The sequence below is a fragment of the Cavia porcellus genome, unplaced genomic scaffold, assembly GCF_034190915.1.
Source record: "Cavia porcellus strain 051 isolate PalLab524CR breed Dunkin Hartley unplaced genomic scaffold, mCavPor4.1 scaffold_1, whole genome shotgun sequence".
Classification (NCBI taxonomy): Eukaryota; Metazoa; Chordata; class Mammalia; order Rodentia; family Caviidae; genus Cavia; species Cavia porcellus.
Window position 1 is genome coordinate 212,496,778 of NW_026947484.1, and position 21,949 is coordinate 212,518,726.

The 21,949-nt window shown below is 48.3% G+C and overlaps 1 protein-coding gene across 1 annotated transcript; it reads right to left on the minus strand.

Moving 5' to 3' along the window:
• Nucleotides 1-1,942: 1,942 nt before the first annotated feature.
• Nucleotides 1,943-21,097, minus strand: Tmem247 (transmembrane protein 247). Its single transcript, XM_063258168.1, has 5 exons — nucleotides 20,894-21,097; nucleotides 19,557-19,862; nucleotides 16,707-16,895; nucleotides 2,178-2,408; nucleotides 1,943-2,050 (listed from the first exon to the last, which is right to left on the minus strand). The coding sequence occupies exons 1-5, from the start codon at nucleotides 21,008-21,010 to the stop codon at nucleotides 1,943-1,945; spliced, it is 951 nt and encodes a 316-aa protein (XP_063114238.1). The 5' UTR covers nucleotides 21,011-21,097.
• Between the last annotated feature and the right edge of the window lie 852 nt (nucleotides 21,098-21,949).

A 21,949-nucleotide genomic window follows, 5' to 3' on the forward strand; every position in this document is an offset into this window, starting at 1 on the left:
AAAAATAGAAATATATTACAGAATCAGAAAAAGATTTAAAACTTTTCATGTAAACCTTCAAAAATTTAAGATCCTGCTACAACTGCCATTTTTCTTCCCTCACAGATTTCATAACAAAGTCCTCCAATAATTATGCATAATGTGCATATCATCTTATTCTTTGGTTTTCCACATGGTGGTATCATTGGATCTTTATGATCTTCCTCTTTCAGTGCCTGCAAATTAGCAAAGCAAATACACAGTTTCTAATTTAACTAATCCAGAAGTAACTGACACTTGATCTACTTTTGAGTTTTCATTGCAATGGATAACGCTGTCATTAGCACGTGGCTTTTTAGTAGGTGATTAATCTGCATATAACATTTTGTCTAATTGTTAAACTAGTACATATACATTACAGAAACTTCAAAGAAAATTTAAATCATGAATAATTGTGTCTCTGAAAGACAGACAATGTGTGTGCAGGTCCCACCTTTCTATTCCTTTTAAAGTATGTGCATTCAGCTATCAGTGGCTGGGAGTATGTGCGAAATGATACATCATGGTTACTGTTGGGCAGGCACAAAGGGTAAGAGGCTAGATTCTTGCCACAAGTTACCCTAGTTTAAATGCAGCTCCTGCTGCTTAGCCCTTTGACTAAACCCTAAGTCTCAAAAAGCAAACAGTTTGTACTTTCTTAAGTTAGTCAATGGTTGGCAAGTTCCTCCCCTGGCCACAGGTTTTAGGATCCCAATAATATGTTTCTCTTAAGAGTGGAGTGTTGGGAGCCACCAAAGCTGGAAATTGACCACATGTGCAAGGCTGGAGTATGACAATTCCAAGAACAAAGCGCACCAGGGCAGCCTCCTGAAGAACCTGCTTCAGCCCAGAGAACACCTACCCCCAAGACAATCCAAACAGTGGGTTGCTAGGACAACAGGGTGTCATGTGACATTAAGTTGCTACAAGGTATAAATAAATGCCTCTATAGTGAGGAGCTAGTATCTTTCCTCCCATCAGAAGGAGTAAGGGCTCAGCTTTCTCTCTGCTTTATTTTCTCATCCTCTCACAGTCCTTCACCCCAAGAACCTCAGGAGCCGCATGGGTCCCGGCAGTGTAGAATCAATCTATAGACAGCACTTAGCAAAACAACCGGCATGTAGTAAGTGCTCAACAAATACCAGGCACTGAGGGGCTGGGGATTTAGCTCAGCGGCATAAGTGCCTGCCTTGCAAGCAGGCAGTCGTTTGAGTTCCGATAAAAACGAAAAAGACAAACAAACAAACAAAAAAAAAAACAAAAATACCAGGCACTGTCATTTTTTTCCTTGCATGTTCCAGGTTGTGAAAAATTCCTGAAAATCACCTTTTTAAATGACTTCCTAATATTATGTTGTTCTTTTATGCCCTATTCAATCTCATCCTACACTTTGTGTCTTCCAATAAGGAAATGAATTTTGTGGACCTAAACCCTTGCACCAGTTGGCTTATTTCTATAAGTATTCTAGATTTGCAACTTGTAGGGTAAAAAAAAAAAGATTTTTAATAGAGACTAAAAATAAGGGCTGGGGATTTAGCTTAGTGGCTAAGTGTGAGGTTGTGAGTTCGATCCCTGGTACCAAAAATAAGTAAATGAAGGATAAAGGCAGATGTCAAATCAGTTTGGGAAAAACGATTGTAAAGAACAAAGCTTAAGCGTGGATTTCAAATAGCAGCAAGAATTATAGTCTTGGAGTTTTCCCTTGCATCTCGCCTCCTTTCTCAAATTGTAGCCTTGGGAGCCACACACTGCAGATTGTTAGACTTTTGAGACGGTCCCTTGGTGTAAAAGGGGCCAACAGCTAGGCAAGGGGGAGGTGGAGGCGGAGGAGAGAGAAGGTTTGAATGTCACCAACGCCCCAACCCGCTCTGTAATTGAATCACCGTGGACCCGGCAGCAGCGGTCACATGGCCTGAGCGTGACCTCATAGCTCGGGCGGGCCGCGGTAGGAGAGGCGGAGGGGGCGCTGCAGCACCCCAACTCGGCAAGTCACCGATGGAGATCTAGGGCCTCGGGAGCTCTTCCCGGCTCTCTGGGAACAGAAGGAGGTGGAGAGACTAAGAAACCCGGACTTGTCTAATCGCCCGCGCCGTGAGCACTCCAGCAGCTGCGCGTGCAGCTGCCTGCAGCCGAGGGCGTCTGAATCCCGCCCGCGGCACGCGCAGGCTCCGCCGCTCACCGCCCGGGACACCGCGGACACCGACCCCGAGGCTTAGGACCCCGCTGCACCCCGCTGCAGCCGTGGGTGCCACGCTGCGTCCGGACGCCCCGCGCAGGCCGAGGCACGTGCGGTCCTTTGGCTGGAGGCGCTGCCGGCCGGGGGCGCTACCTGGCGGGACCTGACCGGGACCTGCAGACATCTGGAGTGCAGAGAAGGAGTTCGGAGCAACCTTTAAAATTAAACAGACAGACAAAAAGCCCGGAGGCAAGTATCGACGGAAGGAAGGGCCAGCGCCTGGGCTTCTTCGCCAGCACCTGGCACCGATGAGTTTCAGCCAGCCGGGCTCCTTCCCTCAAGGGTGCCTCCGGGCCCGCAATGACAGGCTCTGGGGAACCGCCAAAACCCCGAATTTGTATCATTTGTCTCGGGGTAGATGCCTCTCCTCCCCGGCCGGCAAGTGCTGGGCTCTGTGACCTCCACTCCTCTTTGTTTTTCTTGTAGACTCCTAAAAGAATTTTGAAAAATTAGGCTTGTGCATTTTTAGCTGCAAGGATTTTTTAAATTTCCTTTTCTCCAGTTTAAATAGCTACATAAAGTCTTTCTGGTGTATTGCAAATATTGACATTTTAAAATTATACTTGTTACAGTACTCTGAAAAATGTTTTGAAATGCAATACTATAGCAATTGGCTACCCACCATCACGTCTTCAAAAAATACATGAACAAGTTGGAGACATTTCATCCTTTTTTTCCTCCTTGCGCTTATATTTCCATTCCACTTTCCCTAAGAATTTCAGCTTGTATGTCTATGCTTGGAAGTCTTTGTATTTAAAATGAACGTATTCCTAAAATTCCCTGCAACCACACACTCTAAATGTTAAAGAACATTTTGTCTGGATTTATATCGCATCAATGATGCACAATTAATCAAAAATAAGGGAACAAAGAAACTAAAAACTGCATCTCTTAAGGGGACGAAGCTGTTCTCCATCCCAACTAGCTCATATATCCATGGGTGAACATCACATATTGCTAGAACGTGTCAGGGGTTAGCATTATTATTATTTTTAATTGATGCAAGACCTGAACTTAGAGGCCTTTTTCAAATAATATAGAGGAATGCAAGGATTTCCTGGTAGTGATGTCACTCGGTTGTGTCTCCTTTTGAATTATTTGCCCAAAACCATCTGGATAAATCATTAAAAATCTTATCAGCTGACAACTGAAAATTGACTTCCTTTCACTCTGAATGAAAGCAAAGCATTGGAAGCTACACGATTTACATAGTCATGAAAGTTACTCCTTTCTCAACGTGGACACTGGAATATAAATTGCGCTTTGGTAGCACCAAGCATTTCTCATACGTCACTGTGCCAGGCTGAGATTAGGGATAGGTAAATGGGATGCCTTTATTGCAGGACATGGGGAAGGGGACCATGAAAGGGAATCAGGGAAAAGAATTAATAGCATCCTGCCCACATACATGGCTGGGCCAGGTTACCTGTGCAAGAGGACCCTAGGGGAAACTGAAGACTTACATTGGTCTCTTGAGTCCTTTGGAAACCTTCACGTGTCCCCAAGAGTGCTCATGCCTTAGTTTATACTGGTTTATTGCTGATTCAGTGAACAAAGAAGGGGAAGCTGATGGGTGGAGGGGTTCCTATAGGTTCCAAAGGTAAGCAGGAAGGTGCTCTGGGCAGGAGCACTTCCTGAGGGGTGGCCTTGTCTCTGCAGGACTTTTCTTGGGAGGAGGCAGAAGCAGTAGTGACCCTTGGTTGCCCTGGCTACTGTCTGCCTGTCCAGGATCAGACCCTCTCAGCACCTTCCTGATCCTCTGTGTTCAGCCAGTTTGAGTTCTGGAAACCTTTACTTCACATTTTTCCATGCAGACCCTGAGGTGGGGAGCGATCTGCAGCAGACCAGTCAGAGTGGAGAGGAGCAGAGAGAGTTCCACTAGGCCAGGCAAGCTACAGCCTCATCAGACAGATGCTGACAGATCTGACAGATCGCTGGCCTTCTTTGCTGGTTTGCTCTGCTGTCATCTCTGGGAGCGCTATCTCTGGGGACCTTTGCTGGGCTCGGGAGCATCTCTGTGTCATTAGAAGGACCCCTTGCCAAGTGTAGTCCCAACAGTCTGGGAAGCTGAGGCAAAAGGATTACAAGTTTAACTGTAGCCTGTAGCTAGCTATTTGTTTATTTGTTTGTTTTATTTATTGAGACAGGGTATCTCTGGGTAGCCCAGGCTAGACTTGAACTTGTGGTGACCCTTGTTCCTCAACATCCCCAGTGATAGGATTAGAGGATGCACCACCATCCTGGGCTAAAGGCCCTGACTTAATAAAAGAGCTCCCTTTCTTCCTGGCTGATGATGTAGTCCATTGCCAAAGGATGTGGCCTGGCCAGGGAAGAGGCTGCATTTCATCCCCCTGTGTCCACTCAGCTTGGCACTTTTTGGCTTTTGCACACTTGCACAACATTCTGGAGTACAGTGCTTATTCCTAACTCTGCTTAGAGCACACTCTTCCCCACTTAGAGTACTGTCCCTCTAGCAGTGTAGCCAACTTCTCCCCATCGTGTGAGGTTCATTTCAGGTGCCATTTCCTATCACCTCCCCTTCTGGGCTTTCCTGCATATATGGATTCCCCGGGCATAGATACACTGGAAATGGTGGGTGCTGCAGTGAGGGGGGGGGGGTTTTTGACCTGTAGGAGTTACTGGGCATTCTCTGGAGATGGGATCCATTCAGTGCACAGGAAAGCCCCCCCCCCACACACACACACACACAGAGCAAAGAATCATCTGGTCCCAAGTGTCATTCATGCTGAGGTTGAGAGACTGATTCTGGACTACATCATCTCTAGCGTTAAACATTCTTACTTCATGGCTTAAATTACATTGTGGGCTTGTATATGTGTGTGTGCCATTGTTTCATAACTTTAGTATCATTGTTAATTCCTCAACTAGATGGCAACTTCCCAGAGGCCAGATCATGTGTCTTGCAGGTGTCTACCCCAAGGGCACTAACTCCACATTCTCCAGGGTTTAGGGTCACTCAGAGGAGCTATAGAGGGATCAGCTCTGACCTGCCCCAAGGCTGCCCTCACATGTTCCTATGAGCTGTCGCTGTTATCCATGACATTATACCTAATGAAACAAAACAGCCCAGAGAGCCCAACAGACAAAGGCTTCCTTGGTATGGTTCATGGAACTACCCCGTCTCCAGCCTGTGCCTCCCTTCACACCTAAATCTTTAGGCTGAGCTGAGGAGACCACATTGAGAGAAATCATAAACTGCAAGGCACCAGGAAGCCACGTGTCAGCTTTCTCTTCAGCCTGGAACAAGGAATTTATGAACCACGTTTCCCAGATCTGTAAATGCAGCCTGATAAAACCTCACACTATGACTCACTAGGAAGAAAAGCTTAGATAGATTTCTCAAGGAGTAGCCACTGTCAAGGGAGCCGATAACATTGGTGGGGCCCTGGGACATGAGGGCCACGAACCATGTGTGTAAAGTCTGTTGTGACCGTGTTTTCGTCTCCTAGCTCGACATGTAAGTCTCACAAAGCCTGAAGGTCAAGTTTGAGTGTGGCATTCTCACTCACTTTCCAGATTGCTATGCTGGAACATGGTTGTGGGGACAGCTGATTCTGGAGCCCCTTGTGCTCATAGCTCATAGCCTGCCCCCCTTGTCGTCACCACCAGCTCTGCTGTGACCGCTGAAGAGCCAAGATAAGCCCCCCACCCCAGCGCATGCATCCATGTTTCAGTCTCACTGTTTGTCGACTTACCAGCCATTCAGCCTGCCTTAGAGGATGGGCTGTGGAAGGGGCCGCAGTCCTAGAAGTAGGAACTAAGCATTTTTGCACAAAGAAGTCCAGGGCTCTGTGCGCCCAGCCTATGGTCTAGCAAGAAGGGAATGTGAGCATTTATGGATATATCTGTGAGGTCCTCTAGATCCCTTACCCATGGGGAAGAGAGACATGAATAACATTCTCTCAAAGTGCTGGCCCAGAGTAAGGTCCCTTTTGTCCATGCTGTCATTCAAGGAGGCAGTACTGCCCTCACGTCTGGACAAGAGGGACCTTACTGAGTTATCTTTCTCAAGAATGCTATCAGAAGTCCTGGGTTTGAGACGTATTGGTCAGGTCTAAGTCACATATCCACCCAACAACCAATCATTTTGGCCATTGAATAAATGCTTCTGATTGGCCAGGTTTGTGTCCTGGGCCTACCACTTGCCTGGAAGTCTGCTCACCAGGACTTGGTGGACTCTCTGAGAAAGAGGGAACTCTTCCAAAGAAAACCAAGGGAAAATAAATGCCAGACGCACACAGCAGATGTCACTGGAACCCTTTCAGAAACTGGCCTGTCTAGGGGTCTGCCTCACTGATTTCTCTTATGTATTGGGATATCCCTGAGCCTGGCGGAAGGTAAGATCCCTGCCACATATGGTGATAACCTACTCATAAGAGTCTAAATATTGGTAGCCAAGATATTAAATCTCCTACAAGGATTTATAATTGAAGACCAACAGAGCCTTAGTCCAAGAAATATTGCCCTAATGGTAGGGTCACAGGCTTTATGGAAGATTATGGCAGAACAAGGGAGGAAAACTTACTGTTTTGGGTTTTTCAAAATTTTATTTATGTGTAGTACATAATATGTACAATCCTTTTCTCATCCACTTCCCCTCTCTTCCATCTCCCCTCCACCTGTCACTTGAGCCCCTTCCTTTTTTAGGGCACATGTTTACAATATATAATGTCTACATTCCTCGTGTAGAATTGGTACAGGAACATAACACATCCTAATTGCTCTTTTCCATCCTTATCCCTTCCCTCTCTCCCGCCTCCCTCCAGCTCTTAATCTCCTTCCCTTTTGAGAATGATCTAGGGAGAAAATATTTTAGATCCAAAAGGCCTTTTGGAGACCTTGATGCTCACTAGGATCTCAGGTATCCTGAGCCTGTGTTAGATCTCATGACCTTGACTTCATTTCATAGTAATTGACCCATATCAAGGGTGACCAGTGTTGGGAGGGGGTTAGGTCAGAGGGGCCATAGACTCCTAGACAATAGTGCCTAGGTAAAGAAGAAACTGTTGTAAGAAACAGCTCAGTACGGTTCTTCCCTGAAATCCCCCTTCACTCTTCCTCCCTCTTTCCTTGTTCCTTTGTTACTATGGCAACTAATGATGCTCTTTCCTCCTCTTCCCCTCTGGCATTCTCTGGCCCCCACCCCCAGCAGTCTGACCAACTTCACAGAGCAGTCGACAGCCTCTTCCCAAATCACTCAGTGGAGAAAGGACACCAGCTTTACCCACTTCGTGCTCCACCCTTTCCCCTTCTCCCACACCTCATTTCCCTTCTCCTAAACCTCTCCCCACTAAGCCTTCCTTAATCTTGATCCAGGCTTTAGCTAAATTTTCATCTCCCTTCAAGAAGTTGTATGAAAATTGGATTTCGCTACTCTAACCTGATTTGAAATGCATTAAGAGAGCTGTCTCTTGGAACACCTCAAGGTGAGCAGTTTGGGAGGGAAGAAGAAGCACCCCTTACTGCTGTTCAGTACTTCAACATTGTTAGGGAGTGAATCACATTCTATTTTTGTACAGGGAGTGTTTTCTGTTTAAAGAAATCCCTCAGTGTGTCTCTGAGAGAATGAGAGATTATCACAAAGGAAAAAATATCCCAGGTTCAGAGATTGTGAACTGGTGGCCCTGCAGACTTTGGTTGGCTCAAAGAGTGACTAAAGGAAATGGAACCAACATTTAAAAGTCAGCGGGTCTGCTGAGAAAGTCTGTATTTTCAGCTGCCCTTGACTTGGCCGTAGGGCTGCAGGGCTACATGGTGAGGTAGAGGGAGAGAGGGAGAAGAGGGACTGTTTCCTGGTTTCTCACTTCCTGCCAGGCACCAGTAGCAGCTTCCCTACTTGAATGGCCTGGGCTTTCCTGGCACTGAGTGTCTGACCCTTGTTCTAACATGGCGACAGGACTATCCCATGGGGTGTAGGGTTTGCTTGGGGCAGTCTTCTCTCTTCTCAAGTTTCTTTGAAGTTAGCCTGACACCGAGAGCTGCCTGCCACCACCAGTGCTTCCAGAGTCTTCTGATCAAATTGCATCATTTTCCAGAAACCAACTCAGGCTGGCTCAGAGTGCAGCAGATTTATGCATGTGAGGAGACTGCAATTGCTAAGAGGGCTAATCAAAGAGTGAACGCTGAGCTTTTTTTGTTCTTACTCCAATTACCCCTCTCTCCTGTAACGTACCTGCTCATAAAATACCTAAGAATGGGCCATGGAGTCCTGTTCTTCAGAAAAGAGCTAGGCATAACTGATTCCAGAGGGAAGACCCTGGATGCCAACTGCAGACTTGCTGCCCTGACTGGGGACCTTGCAAAGGATGTGGGCTGGGGTTCAGGGGAAGCAGTGCAGACTTTTGAGTCTGGCTTTCCTGCCCTTCGAGGAAAGCAGCAGGGTGCAGAACAGATGTGCCCCCCGAGTGAGGACTTCCTTTCACCCCATCTCAAGGACATGTTCCTCCTCAGTCTTGGGGGAGCGGAAGTGGGAGGACAGTGAGAATAAAGAGACAGGTTCAGCAGCAGAACAGCTTCAAAACTTTTACCCTGAGGTGCACACTTCGGGATGTGTCGTGGGACCACATGCTATCCCTGAAATCAATTATAGCTCTCTTCACATATGTGATCAAGGGAGCTGTGCAACTCTGTTCACAAACCCACATGGACAGGACAGCAGATTTCTTTATTTGTCTTAAATCAGCTTTTGGCTCCTGGCCATACGTGGTCTCTGCCAGTTTCTGGTTGAGTGAGAAGTTCCTGATCCTGCTGCTTTCTCATCTGGGCTGAACTGTCTTCCCCTAAACTCACGTGTTGAGCCCTAATGCCAGCTACTGCAGAACATGACCTTATTTGGAGACAAGACCTTTAAAGAAGTGATTAAAATGAGGCTTTAATCCAATCTGACTGGTGTCCTTATAAGAGGAGGAAATTTGGACAGAGAGGACACCCAGGGTTGCACACAAAGAGCAAAGACCACGTGAGGTGACCAAAGTGGCTACCTGCAAGTCTGGTAGGGAAGCCTCAGAAAAAACCATCCTTGCCCACACCTTGATCTCACACTTCTAGCCCCTGGAAATATGTAAAAACAAATGTCATTTAAGCTACCGGCCTGTTGTATTTCTTGTGACGGCTTAAGCAGACAATACATTAGGAATGGTCATAGTACCCCCTTCTGGGGTGGCTGAGGGATTAAACATGACACAGAAAGCACCAAACATGGTGGAGAAAACCATGGACACCTGGTGAAGGTGAACTGCCCTCCCCCCTTGTAAGGAGTGTCACAGAGTCCCCTGAGCTCACGGCCCTTTCTCAAGTCACCTGTTGCTGGTTTCCTTTCATTCTTTGATGCATGTAAACACTGAGGCAGCTCCTGTGGGCTCGCTGGCCCCCAGCAAGAGGGTGGTCCCTGCAGTCCCCTGGTGTCTCCAGGGCTGGAGGCTGCAGCAGGGTGCCCAGTGATGACTCGTCATATGGAGCAAGTGTCAGGCTCTGGTCCGTGCTGCGGTTGAGGGAAGCACCTGACTCCCCTCCCCCACCATGGTCCCCTTGCTCAGCAGTTCTGCGTGGCTTCCTGGGTGGCTGCCTTCCCAGGCCTTCTCGCTGCCCCAGAACCTTACAAAGGCTGCTTTGATGAAAAGTTCGAGGCAAAGTGACTGTGTCATTTGATACAGGAGGCTCAAGAGGGTAAAAAGTGTAGCTTTCTTCTCCTATTTTTGGATTTCCTAGCCCGGGGAAAATAGTCAACTGAATGGGGCAAAGGTGGAAGCCAGAAAGGACAGGAAATGCCATCGAGCTGGAGATTTCAAGGTTTCTTGGAGCTCGGAGCATGACCTGCTCACAAAGGAGTGCCTCCTGCCCAGGCAGACGCTGGCCCTAGAATTGGGAAGTGTCCGTGGGCTGCTTGCTGAGAGGGGGCTTTGCCTGCATCCCAGGCTATGCATTCAGCATCCTCCAGCCCCTCAGCCACTCCTGTGTCAGCAGCTCTCTCAAAACACATCCCGTTCTCCCGCTTCTGGGGTGGATGAAAGGACAGTTTTGAGAGGCCCCACGAAGCCCCGCCCCTTCATCTGCCTTCCAGAGCTGGCTGTATGGGCATTTGACTGGTGGGGCACAAGGGCCCTGTGCTTGGTTTAATGCTCTTTGGTCACTGTCTGGGAATGCTTAATAGTGTTTGAACGGAACAATTAACTCTTCCTAGTTTTGAAGAGTCCTGCATTCCCTTTGTGCTGGAACCCACCCTCCTGACATTTCCTGGTTAAATCCAGGCTGGTATCACTTCTCCCTGCTCATCTCTCCTGTTAATACCTTTCTCTGTGGATCTGCATTTTCCCTGGGTTTTTCCCTCATTGTCACACTAACTGTCCCTAGAGCCTGGCGAGAGGCTGTCATCTATGACTCGGGGTCTTTCGTGGGAATTTTCCCAATGAACCCAGGCCCTTGGATGCCACCCCTTGCTGTGTGAGGAACAGAGATGCCCACCTCCTGACCTGTGTAACCCCTCCTGCGGAGGCCCATCCCCCACCACACTCCTCCAGCCAAGGGCCCTGGGAAGGCACTTGATAAATACAGATGAACCTGCAGCTGCTGCCCCTCTGGCTAATTAAATCTAAGTAAGTCACAGACTTTAAATTATGCAACAAGGCTGAGCCAAAACAAAAACGTGGGAGTCTGGGCTTTTCTGTCATGCCTGGTGGAAAAATCCCACCTTTTAATCATGCTCAACCTTCCTGAAGGAACAGTGGCAACCTTTAAATAATGGATGCATGTACATGAGCCAGCGTCCCCACAGTCACACACAGAAGCCAGATCAAACAAGGGAGAGAGGCACATTAGGCCTAGGGGGATTCCAGAACTTTCTGGTGATTCCTAAGGGTGCCAGGCAAATCTAGCCCTGGGGATTTGTTCCTCAGAAGCCTGGAGCAAGGATTGGGGAGAGAGCAGAGAGGGAGGAGGGGCAGGCACTACCTCCTGATGTCACACAGCAAGGTCCTGCCGCCCATGGCCTGCACCAGATGCTGATAGGGACTCCCACAGCACTTCTGAGGCACCACACTCTGCCCTTCTGTTCCCCATCTCCGTCTTGCTCCTTAAGGCCCTGTGGGCCAAGGGTAGGGCCAGCACAGCAGCGGGCGAGGCTGAGTCACCGAGCAGGGGACTCACACACAAAGTGAAAAGGTGCTGGGGATTTTGTCAAAATGGACATGATTTGCAGGGAGCCCTGGGAAGCTGCATTCCTCAGATTCTGGCTGACTGATGCTGCAGGTCTACACGCCTCATGTTAAGGAGCAAGAGTTTAGCTTTTTCAATCCTACTGCAATTAGCATCAACTGGGGCATTTTAAAGATGAGCTAGTCACCTCTAGACACCAGGCTAAGTTAGACCCTGGGCTTTAATCCCTATTTGCTTATTTTTGTACCAAGTGTGCCTTTAGGTAATTTACTAGCTCCCAAATGAGGGAAGTCTAGAAATACTGGCTGGCTTGCTTAAGGTCACCTGTAAACTGAACCCAGCCTGCTCCCCTGGCCCTCCTATGGATGCCAGCAGTCTCCCCTCTCCAGCCAGTCCTCATTGTGGGGCTGCAAACCTATGCACTGCCCTTGGGGAGCATACAGGATTTGTGTCTTTTTCACCCAAAGCCTGCTGGCATCTTACTATCAGTGTGTCCTTATTTGGGCCAAAGTTGAATGCAGCTCTGTAATGTGCCCTGTTTGGTACACAGTCTTCAGCATGGGACCTTGGGAGGCTGAGCAGAACCCCTAAATGGCACTGGGTCAATCTGTGGGATTTAGGAGCAGGACAAGATGGGACAGGGGAAGGTGCCAGGCACTAAATGACTTCCTCTTGCAGCGAGGCGAGGGTGCCCATAAAAGAGATGGGCACTTCTGCCCCAGACAAGGCCTTGTCCTGGCAGTGGAGGAGGCTGCAGGCAGCAGTCAGGATGGATGCAGGCAGGGCAGCCCTAGGGGTGTGTCCAAGGAAAGCCATGACTTTTTCTGTGGTACGTAGTTGTGGCATGTGGTACTTTCCCCGTAGCAGGTGCAGCTGTGGCCAAGCCCAGACCAGTGACAGCTGTGTTGCACAGTTTGCTTCAGCCCCACTAATGCTCAGTAGCTCAGCAGCTCAGGAAAGGAATGGGGGTGAGCTTTAGATAGGAGGCTGAGCAGGAAGGTCATGAGTCTGAGGCCTGCCTGGGCTACATAGTGAGTTCAAGGCTGACATGGAGTACCTAGTGAGACCCTGTCTCAAAAAACTATTAAAAAAAATGAAAGTGAGGATAGTGAGCACAGTTATTTGTGTGTATGTATTCGTGTATTTGTAATGTATTTGTGTGTATATGTCTCCGCTGTCCCCCACTAATCCTAATCCTAATTTTGTTCAAGGTTGTAGTAGCGTCCAGGCAAAAACCTCACCAGCCCTCAAGCCCTGCACGCTGTCTGACCAATGAGGTGGAAGCCGAAGTCTTTTGTAGGGCTCCTTGGAAAGCCTTTAAAAGGAAACTGAATTTTTTCCCTCAATGCCCTGAACTTGGGACTGTGGACATGTTATGTAGGGCTGTGGCAGCCATCTTCAGATAAGGAGGGCAAAAACTGTCAGGTAAGGATAAAAGATGTGGGGCTGGGGATTTAGCTCAGCGGCATAAGCGCCTGCCTTGCAAGCAGGCAGTCGTGAGTTCGATCCCCGGTACTGATAAAAATGAAACACACACACACACACACACACACACACACAAAAGGATAAAAGATGTGTGCTAAGGATGACGGACAAGGAGCAGCTTGCATGCTGTGTGATTTCCAAGAAGAGTTCCACTCGCCAACATGGATACCTGCCACTTTTGGTGTGTAGGAAACACAAACTTCTTAGTGGTTAAGTTACCACAGCTGGGTTTCTTATACAGTTGAATGCAACCCTCAAACTCAGGACTGTAAAAAAAGAATATTCCTTGACTGGAGATGGGAAGGGAAAGTTGAGGCAAAAACATGGTCCCCAGGAATTAGTGGGGGAGGAGGTCCTTTTGGTCCTTGTCCCACTGTACAATCTTCAGCGACTGCTTATTTCCCAAGGGAGTAAGTTCATCGTCTTCAGGCTAACATTCAAAGCTAGAGAACAAGGCCCCAAACCAGTTTTCTGGGCCTCTTACCCTTTGGAGCAAGGATGACCCTGTTCCTCGGGTTCAGCCTGTATTCCGGTGCCATCTTAACGTGCGTGGTATTCCTCCCCATTGGCACCTATCCAGGCTCACCCACCCATGTGGACTGCTCTGTGAGAGGCTTTCGCCCCAGGGCATCTCCTCCCTGAGCGCCTTGGTGACTGAGGTCTATATTCTGACAATGCTTTTGTGGCACCCCCAGACTCCAAGAGTGAACCCCTGCCACTACTCCCCCGTTGGCAACTCTCAAAAACAACAAGACAGAAAAAATTGAAAAAGAGAAGCACTTTATTTTAGCTGGTACCCAGCGGTGTCAGTCAGGCAGCTGCTAGACTGAGCACCCTGAGCGAAGGAGTCTGAAATTTTGAAGGCAAAAACTGCAAAGTGAGGGGGGTCGTTTGTGCCGGTGGGTGTCCTTTGGAAAGCTCTCAAGCGTACTTTTGGGTACAGCTTGACCTGGGGACTTTTCACATACATAATATGTTTTTAACATAAGTACAAGGTTGTTTTTTGTGGTGGGTCGTTTCTTGGAACAGATGTCTCCATCAGGACAAATAATTTTATCATCTTTTATGGAGCAGTTGGGGGAGGGGGAGGATCTGCACTTTACAGAACAGCAAGGGAACTGGTTAGCAGGTTACAACAGCTTTCACACCTTCCTGTGTGTTAAACTTACCTCCCTGGAAGGTTCCAAGATCCTCCAGGCAGGGTCCTGGGATCAGGGAAAGCGGGGTGCTGGGATTCAGACTCTGACCCTCAGGACCCTCCTGTGTGTAGGGGTGGGGTGGGGTGGGAGGGTAATAGATGTTTCAATCCCCAGGGCTTGGGTACGGTGGCCTCTGGGAGCACTGAGCAGAGCGGTGCCTGGCATGGCGGAGGTGCTCAAGAGGTGCTTGTGTGTCAGTGTGGCGCCTGCTTGGCCATCACTGCTTGGTCTTTTTCTTACCCTTCCGTTTTCCTCCCTCCTGATTTTCTGCTTTGCAGTTCAATCAGGAGACCTGAACTGTTTGAGGAGTGACCAAGAAATGTTGTCATTTTCCTAGAGGGCACTTCTCACTCTCCTGGCTTCAGCCTTCAAATATAATGGGGGGGGGGCGGTTTGCAAAGCTCACCTCTGTGGCTAAGGGTGTGAGGTGCCTTGCTAACTACCCTAGAGAGTTACCTAATCCTTGTCTAAAGATTTTTCTAAAAAGGAAAATGAAAGTATTTAAGTCTACTTTTTCCTAACATCAAATTGAGTAAATGACCTTATAGCACCTGGTTTTGCTTTTTCCTTTGTATGTACCCTCACGTCTGTCTGTAATAACCAGGTAAACAGGTGGTTCCTAAACATTGTGCTGTCCTGATGATCTCCTCTCTCTCTCCCCTCAACCCCCTGACAAAAACCTGAATCAAATAAGATGATTTGGAGAAGTAACCCAGGGCCAAAATCCTTGACAGTTTGAGAAGTGAGTTTTGTCACCTCTGAGTTAAGCACCTGTTACACACAGCTATGAGTGGGGGCGGATGCATTGAATTGGATGGAAAATAAGAAGTCACCTTGGTTTAAATGCATGCTAATGTGAGCTGGCTGTGAAGTCCCAAGGCAGCCTTGCTTGTTTCTTGAGCTCTTGCTGAGCAGCACTTGGAGCATACACCTGGGGAAACGCCCTTTCATCCCTCTCAGGACAGAGCTTATGCTGGGGGGAGAAGGGAGGTCACCAGGAGCACACTGGCCCAGCTCCCTGCATTGTCAGCCGGTGAAGCCACCTGGGCCAGGCCGGTGGGGTCCAGAACTGCTGAGAGTCTGCAGGGTGGGGCGGAGAAGGGGTTTGGAGCCAGTGGCAGGGACTCCTTTGTCCCCTGGGCAGCTCTGTGTTTCGCCTTCTCCTGGCCTCTTGTGTTCACAGTCAGTTTCTCTGGTTGTTGCACATGTGTATTTGTGAACTGTGAACATCTTGGTTGGGTACGCCATTTATTGATTTGTGTCTGTGCTCATAAGTCTGAGTATTTGTTCCTGGCTTAGCTTTTCTGCATTTTTGTGAGTGCATGCTCGGGCTAGTAGGTGGGCGTGAGCAGGGCTCTGTGTGTGTGTGTGGTATGTATGTGTGTATTTTCCTCCTCTAACTTTCCTGATAGAATAGCACTGGTGACTTTCTCTGGGTCCAGTCGGGTACTTAATTCTTCTTTACGCTCCTTACAATTTTGCTACACCGCTGCTTCTGGGCAGGGCCACCCCTTCCCACCAGGTTCTAAGAAGCCTGTCCTGAGCTCCCCAGGGCACTAGCAGCTCTTGCTCTCTTTCCCTTTGGCAGCACTGGGGGGTTGAATCCTTTCCTCTGCACTGAGCTACATTCCCAACCATTCGCCCCAGCTGGGGCTGGGTTTAAACCTATGCTCTTGTCTCAGCTTCCAAGAGTGCTGGGATGATAGGTGTGTACCACCGCACCTGGGTTGTGTCTCTCCTTTTAAATCAGACATTGTCTGAAGGCAGGTGCCAGGCCTGGGTGGCCAGCTATGTACTGTCCTGCTCAGGCCAGTGGTCAGCAGACCTGGCCAGTGGCCTATTAATGACCTTCTGACATTTGTGTAGCTAGGGAGTCTTGGCTCCTGGATGAGCTCCCTACCACTGCTGTTACCACGAACTTGGTAGCTTAAAGCAACACATTCATTCTCTTATAATTCTAGAGGTCAGAAGCCTACAATGGGTTGACAGGGCTGGTTCTTTCTGGAGGCTCTGGGAGAGAATCCAGGTTCTTTTCCAGAAACTGTGCACATCTCTTGATTTGTGGCCTCATATCACTCTGACCTCTGCCTCTATGGCTTCTCCCCTTCACCTTCCCGTCCCCCTCTTTTATAATATTTGTCATTATATTGGGATCACCTGGGTAACCCAGGATCCTATCTCCATCTCAAAGTCTTTAGTCACCTCTTCAAGTTCCTGTTGCCATGTAAGGGAAGATATCCATGATTCTGGGGACATGGACATCTTTGGCGGGAGGAGGTATCTTTCAGGCTGCCCCAGACTCTATGCCTCAGAGAAAATCTATATGAGTGTGCATAGATGTGGTAGAATCCAAGCCAGCTTGGTCATGGAGTGCTTCTTCAATTTTGGAAAGCCTTACCAAACCCTCCCTTCCTACAGATAGTTTCCTCACGCTAAGGTGTTCATGACTGATGGTAGAGCTTTGCTGAGGAGGAGGCTTCAGTGGGAGGGAGGCGCCCTGTGAGGGGAGGAGGAGCCAGGGAGACTGGGTGCTTACATGGATTGCTCCTGTCGACTCTCTAGTGTGGGGTTCCCAGTGATGGAGACAGCAAAGGCACTTGGAAGTAGGACCATAAAGTTTTAATCAAACACAGCAGAATGGTGGCAATGCAGAACAGATAGTGCCTGGAGAAGAGGAAGAAGACCATCTCCTTGGTGACATAGATTATGTGTACAAAGATGAAGCAGAACAGGAACATGGCAAACTGGTTCTGAGGCAGCAGGAGGTCCTGGAGGCTACCTGAGAACTGGGGGGAAAGAGAACAGTGGAGCGGGCAGCACCAGCACTGGCATCAGTCAGGTCTGTGTCCGTCCTGCTCAGTCCCTTCCTGGGTGTGACCTTGGAGGGTTATTGTCCTCACCTAAGGTACTAGCGCTCCCTTCACAAGAAGAAGAAGGGGGAGAAAATAAATGAAGACTTTTCTGGTATTACTGGCTCACAGAGGAACTCACCGATTTCTAATCTCAAGAGCTAGAATTCTCCCTCTGGGCCAGGCTACCAGCCAACACCATCTCTCTGTATGTCTCACTGCCCATCTGAATTACATCTGAGCATCTTCTCTGTCTTCAGAATCCCTGGATCTGGACCGTGGGTCTGGGAAATGTTCTCTAGACAGTATCCTGGCCACTCAACTTCACTTACTGGACAGTGGCACAATAAGAGGACATGCCTTGGGTACAAATGACTGTTTCTGAGCCCCCGGGTCCTTGGTTACATGGTTATTCAGCACAGGGTAAGGTTTCACCTGGAGACAGGTGCTGAGAGTTGAGCGATAAGGCTCCCCAAACCCACATGGTACCCACCTGGTACCATGGTTTATCTTAAAATTTTAAAAAATCACACACAGTTTTTCTAAACAGCCAGATAGCAGGGACTGTGCTACCCTGTCTGGTAAAAATCAAAGCACTATTTTTAGTACAATGAAATCCATCAGCCTTCCCCACTCCCCTTCACCTTCAGAAAGAGATGAGGAGAAGCTTCAAAAATCAGGCAGCCAGTGTTTAATAGACGCACACTGTACTAAAACATTTGTAATATTGTTGCCAAAAGCTGGGGGCTTGGGCAAACCACTGTTGGAACAGCCACATAAAATATGATGGCATCTAAAAACTAAGAGGGACAGACAGTGAGTCCTGTTCTATTCTCTCTAAAATGGGAATCAAGGAAGGTCAAAGGCCAGAGGAGGGGACCCTTCAGTGTTCTCGCAGGAGTAGAAAGATGCTCTCCAGACAGTCACTGGCTTCAGCCCCTGTACTTAGCCACCTCATGGCAGTGTTTTGGTCTGAAATGCTGGAGAGGGCATAATTATTATATTAATAACAGCACATAATTTGTGAATCTCTCTAGAAACTTGAACTCTCAGAATGTTCTATCTTTTGAGCAGAAGACAACAGGTGGATAGGAGTATGCACCAAGGATTTCTATCCCATTTGGTAAGGAAATTTTCAAACTAAAAGAGCAAATAAATATGATTAGGAGGAGTTGAAGTCCAAAGGCATTGCTTAATACCATAACTACTTTAAATAGTTCCAGGCTCAAATTCGTGACTGAGGATATTGAGAAAACCCACACATTTGAAACGGAATGAATAAGAATTCAAAAATATCAGAAAATGTGTCAGGATGCTAGAGACAGGCAAATATTTTCTGTATTCTCAAAAAGGGAAAAGATAGAGTCTGGAAGGTCAGTAAGTTTGACTTGGCAGACTGATGTTATTTAATGTATAATTAAGCAGGTATTTTATGAACAAGAAGCGGGAGGGTAATTGTTAAGAAGCCAGTGTGTCTTCATTGAGAACAAGCCCTACAAAACCCAGTCTATTTTCTTAAAAAAAAGACCAATCAAGAGGTGAAATGCTACCCGTAACATAATATCTTAATTCTGGGAAACAATTTGACAATGTATCTCAGAACAGCGTTTTGGCCAAGCTGCAGAAATGTGAGCTACATAAAATGTAACTCCACGTGTTGATTAATGGAACATTGCTAACCTGCAGTGTGCTCTTTTAGTGGCATTTACTTTAAGTCACATCCTCCTCAACGATTATGGCAGTGGCTTGGATAAAGATGGGCGGACAAGTTTCTCAGCATTGAGGCTGACTCAGAGCTGGGAAGCAGAACTAATACATTACACCCCAATAAAATTAAAAGTGATGAATGTAACTCACTGCATTTGGGTCAAGAAGTGAATTGCATGAGTACATAAAAATGGCAATAGCCACCATTTATTGAGTGCTTACCTAATGTACTGGACTCGCTGCAAAGAGCTTTACATGTACCCTCTCACGTGAGCCTCACAGCAACTGTAGGAAGTAGGTATGAGCTGCTAGGACTTGGAGGTCAGTAACTGGCCTGATGTTAGGCCATAATAGAGCTTGTTAACCCAAGACTATCTGAATTTAAAACCTAGGAAACACTGCTTTCACCGTTTATCTTTTCTGATTACGATTCCACATTCCATTTCATCCCGGGTAGGCATTTGTTTGTTTGTTTGAGACAGGATCTCATCTACTAGTTAGCCCAGGCTGTTCTCAAACTCACCCTCCCAAGCAGTGCAGTGACCCTCCTGCCTCAGCCTCCCGAGTGCTGGGATTACAGGCATGTGCCCAGCTTTCAAGTGGGCATTCTTATGCTTGTTTAGTATGCCGAGGAGCGTACATTTCTTGTGGAAATTTGAGCATACATTTCTTGTGGAGAGACTGTTGTTTGTGTTGACTGTCAGGCAGTGTGGTCCTACAGAGCGAGGGGGGTGGGGACCACAAGGGGGTCCTGGGCTCATTCCGTAAGATGCACAGAGGGCTTGAGATGATGGAGACTCCTCCCCTAAGCTGTTAGGAACCCTGCTGGCTAGACAGGTAGGTCTCAGCCTGACTTGGGAGCTTTGGAAGGCCTCACCATGCCTCACCCACCTGGCGTGGTGCCCTCTGCTGCTGCAGCTGTGCCATCACCGCCTCGTGCTGCCGCTGCCTCTCGTTCTCCTCGTGCAGGTGCTTGAGTCTCACCAGCTCAAAGTCCATGCGCAACCTCTCCAGTTCCAGGGAGGCTGGGTGCTCCGTCCCTGGGGCTGGGGACAGTTCTGTGGGTTCTGGTGCATCTCCTGCCTGGCCCTTGGTGGTGGGATCAGACTTGGGGGGCCCTGGGCAGCCTCTGTCCTCACCAGTGTCCATCTCCTCCAGGTAGTCATAGGATGAGTCTGGTTTCAGGGACTCTGGCTCCTGGAGCATGTGTAGGGACAATGGGGAGTCAGTCTGGGGTGGCCCTTATCTTACTGCTCTCCAGAGTTCCCAGCCACAGTGACCTGGAAGGTTGGAAAGTGTCCTCAGCTGTGAAGGTCCAGCCCTGGGGTCTTGCTGGAAGTGCACTTGGCCAAGTTACCAGCACCCCTGCCCTAGGTGACCTGAGGCTTAACTGGCCATCTATGAGCACAAAGCGGGAGGTCGTCAATAGAGCTGAGACGAAATTGTTTACCTGAGGATACGTTAATGGCTAACGGGAGGCAGCTGAACCTGTGTCACTGTCATTGCTTGAGACTAGGTCTAGGTGAATGAAAGCAGGATGAGCTGGAGGCAGGCACCTCTGCCTTCGAAGAGGCCAGAGCCCCCTGGCTGCCTGTATGCTAAATTAACTCAGTGTCTATGTCACTCATCCTCGTTTACCCTGCAAGTGGCACCTGGGTGGGGAAGTTTGGAGGAATGGGCTGGTTCCCCATGGGTGGCACCTGGGCAGGGACCAGGAACCGGGGTGCAGGCCAGTCTCCAACACCCAGGGTTGCAGAGGAGAATGCCAGCTACCAAAAAGGGTGCATCTAGAGTTGCAAGGGGGGCGTTGGGGTAGGAGGAGGGATGTGTCTGTTAATTTCAAATCTCATTCCCAAGGCTCCATTCTAGCTAACTTTAAGATATAGAGGCTATGTAGAGAGGAAGAAATCTAGGGTCTATATTGGAAGAACCAAAGCATACAGGAACCAACAAAAAGAATATGGGGGGGATTCCTATCCACAGGGAGAAAAGAGCCTCAGACGGGGCCTTTAGTGAGTGAGACCAAAAATAGCTTCAAGTGATCTTATATGTTTGTAAAAGGCCTCTGGCCCCTGGTCACAACTGAGCGCTAGTTAGGGGTGCTGGTCCTATTCTTGGAGTCTCTAAGTCTGATAGCACTCAGCTCCTACCACACGTTCGTTCCTGGAGCATTCTTGGTTTCCCTGGAGAAGGGGGCGGGGGACCAGTGAGATGAGTCTGCCTCTTACCAACATGACCTTTGGCTTCCCTTCAGATGTAGAGTCACCAGGCACCAGCTTAGAGAAGGTGGGACAACTTTCTCCTGCCCCCCGGGCTTCCATCACCTCCCTGTCCTCTGTTGCCATTCAGGAAGCCACAAGATGGCCAACCTAGGCCAGGGGGCATCTTTTGAAGCAGTAATGTCTGACTTCATCAGATTCCACAGCCTGGCTGTGGTCACAATTCCCTGTCCTCATAATCACCTGCATTCTGCCAGTTGCTAGGGTCCCTCTGACCGAGGGTGTGACGTTCCATTTGGTATTCAAGATCTCGTCATATAAGATCCTTTCCCTTGGGCTCCTTAAAATGCAGATGGCATTGAAATTACTCCCAATTAGCTCTCTAAGCCTTGTTGTAGCTGAATCAGCCACTTCCTCTATCCCCTCTGTTGAAGTACTAACCCCCGTTCTTTAGAATGTGGCTTTCTTTGAAACAGGATCTCTACAGAAGTGATTGTTAAAATGAGGTCATTAGGGTGGATCATAATGCACTATTACTGATGTCCTAAGAAGAGGAAATTTGCACACTGGTATATACAGACAGGTGATGATGTAGAGACAAGGAGGGGCCTTATATTATGATTCTCCTGAAAAACAAGCAATAAGAGGAGACACAAAATTTAAGATGACAGGCAGCTCATGAAATCGTGGAGGCTGGAAGGCTCCATAAGCTCCTGTCTATATGCTGGAGTCCAGGAAACTGGCCATGTGAACTCATTCTAGCCTGAGTACCAGGAGTCCTTGTCGTGGAAGACCTGGCCCATGGCAGGAGAGAAACCACGAATTGGCACAGTCAGTGGAGCCAGTTCAGTCTTCCTCTGTTTTTTGTGGATTCAAGACCGTGGTGGACTGGGTGAGACTCCCCGCTGGGGAGGGACACCTGGTCGTCCAGGTACATGAATTCAAGTGCTAAACTCCTTTAGAAACACCCTCAAAGACACATTCAGAAACAATGTTTACCTAGATAACTGGATATCCCACCGCCCAACTAAATGGACACAAAATTAACCCCCATGGGCCTGGAGC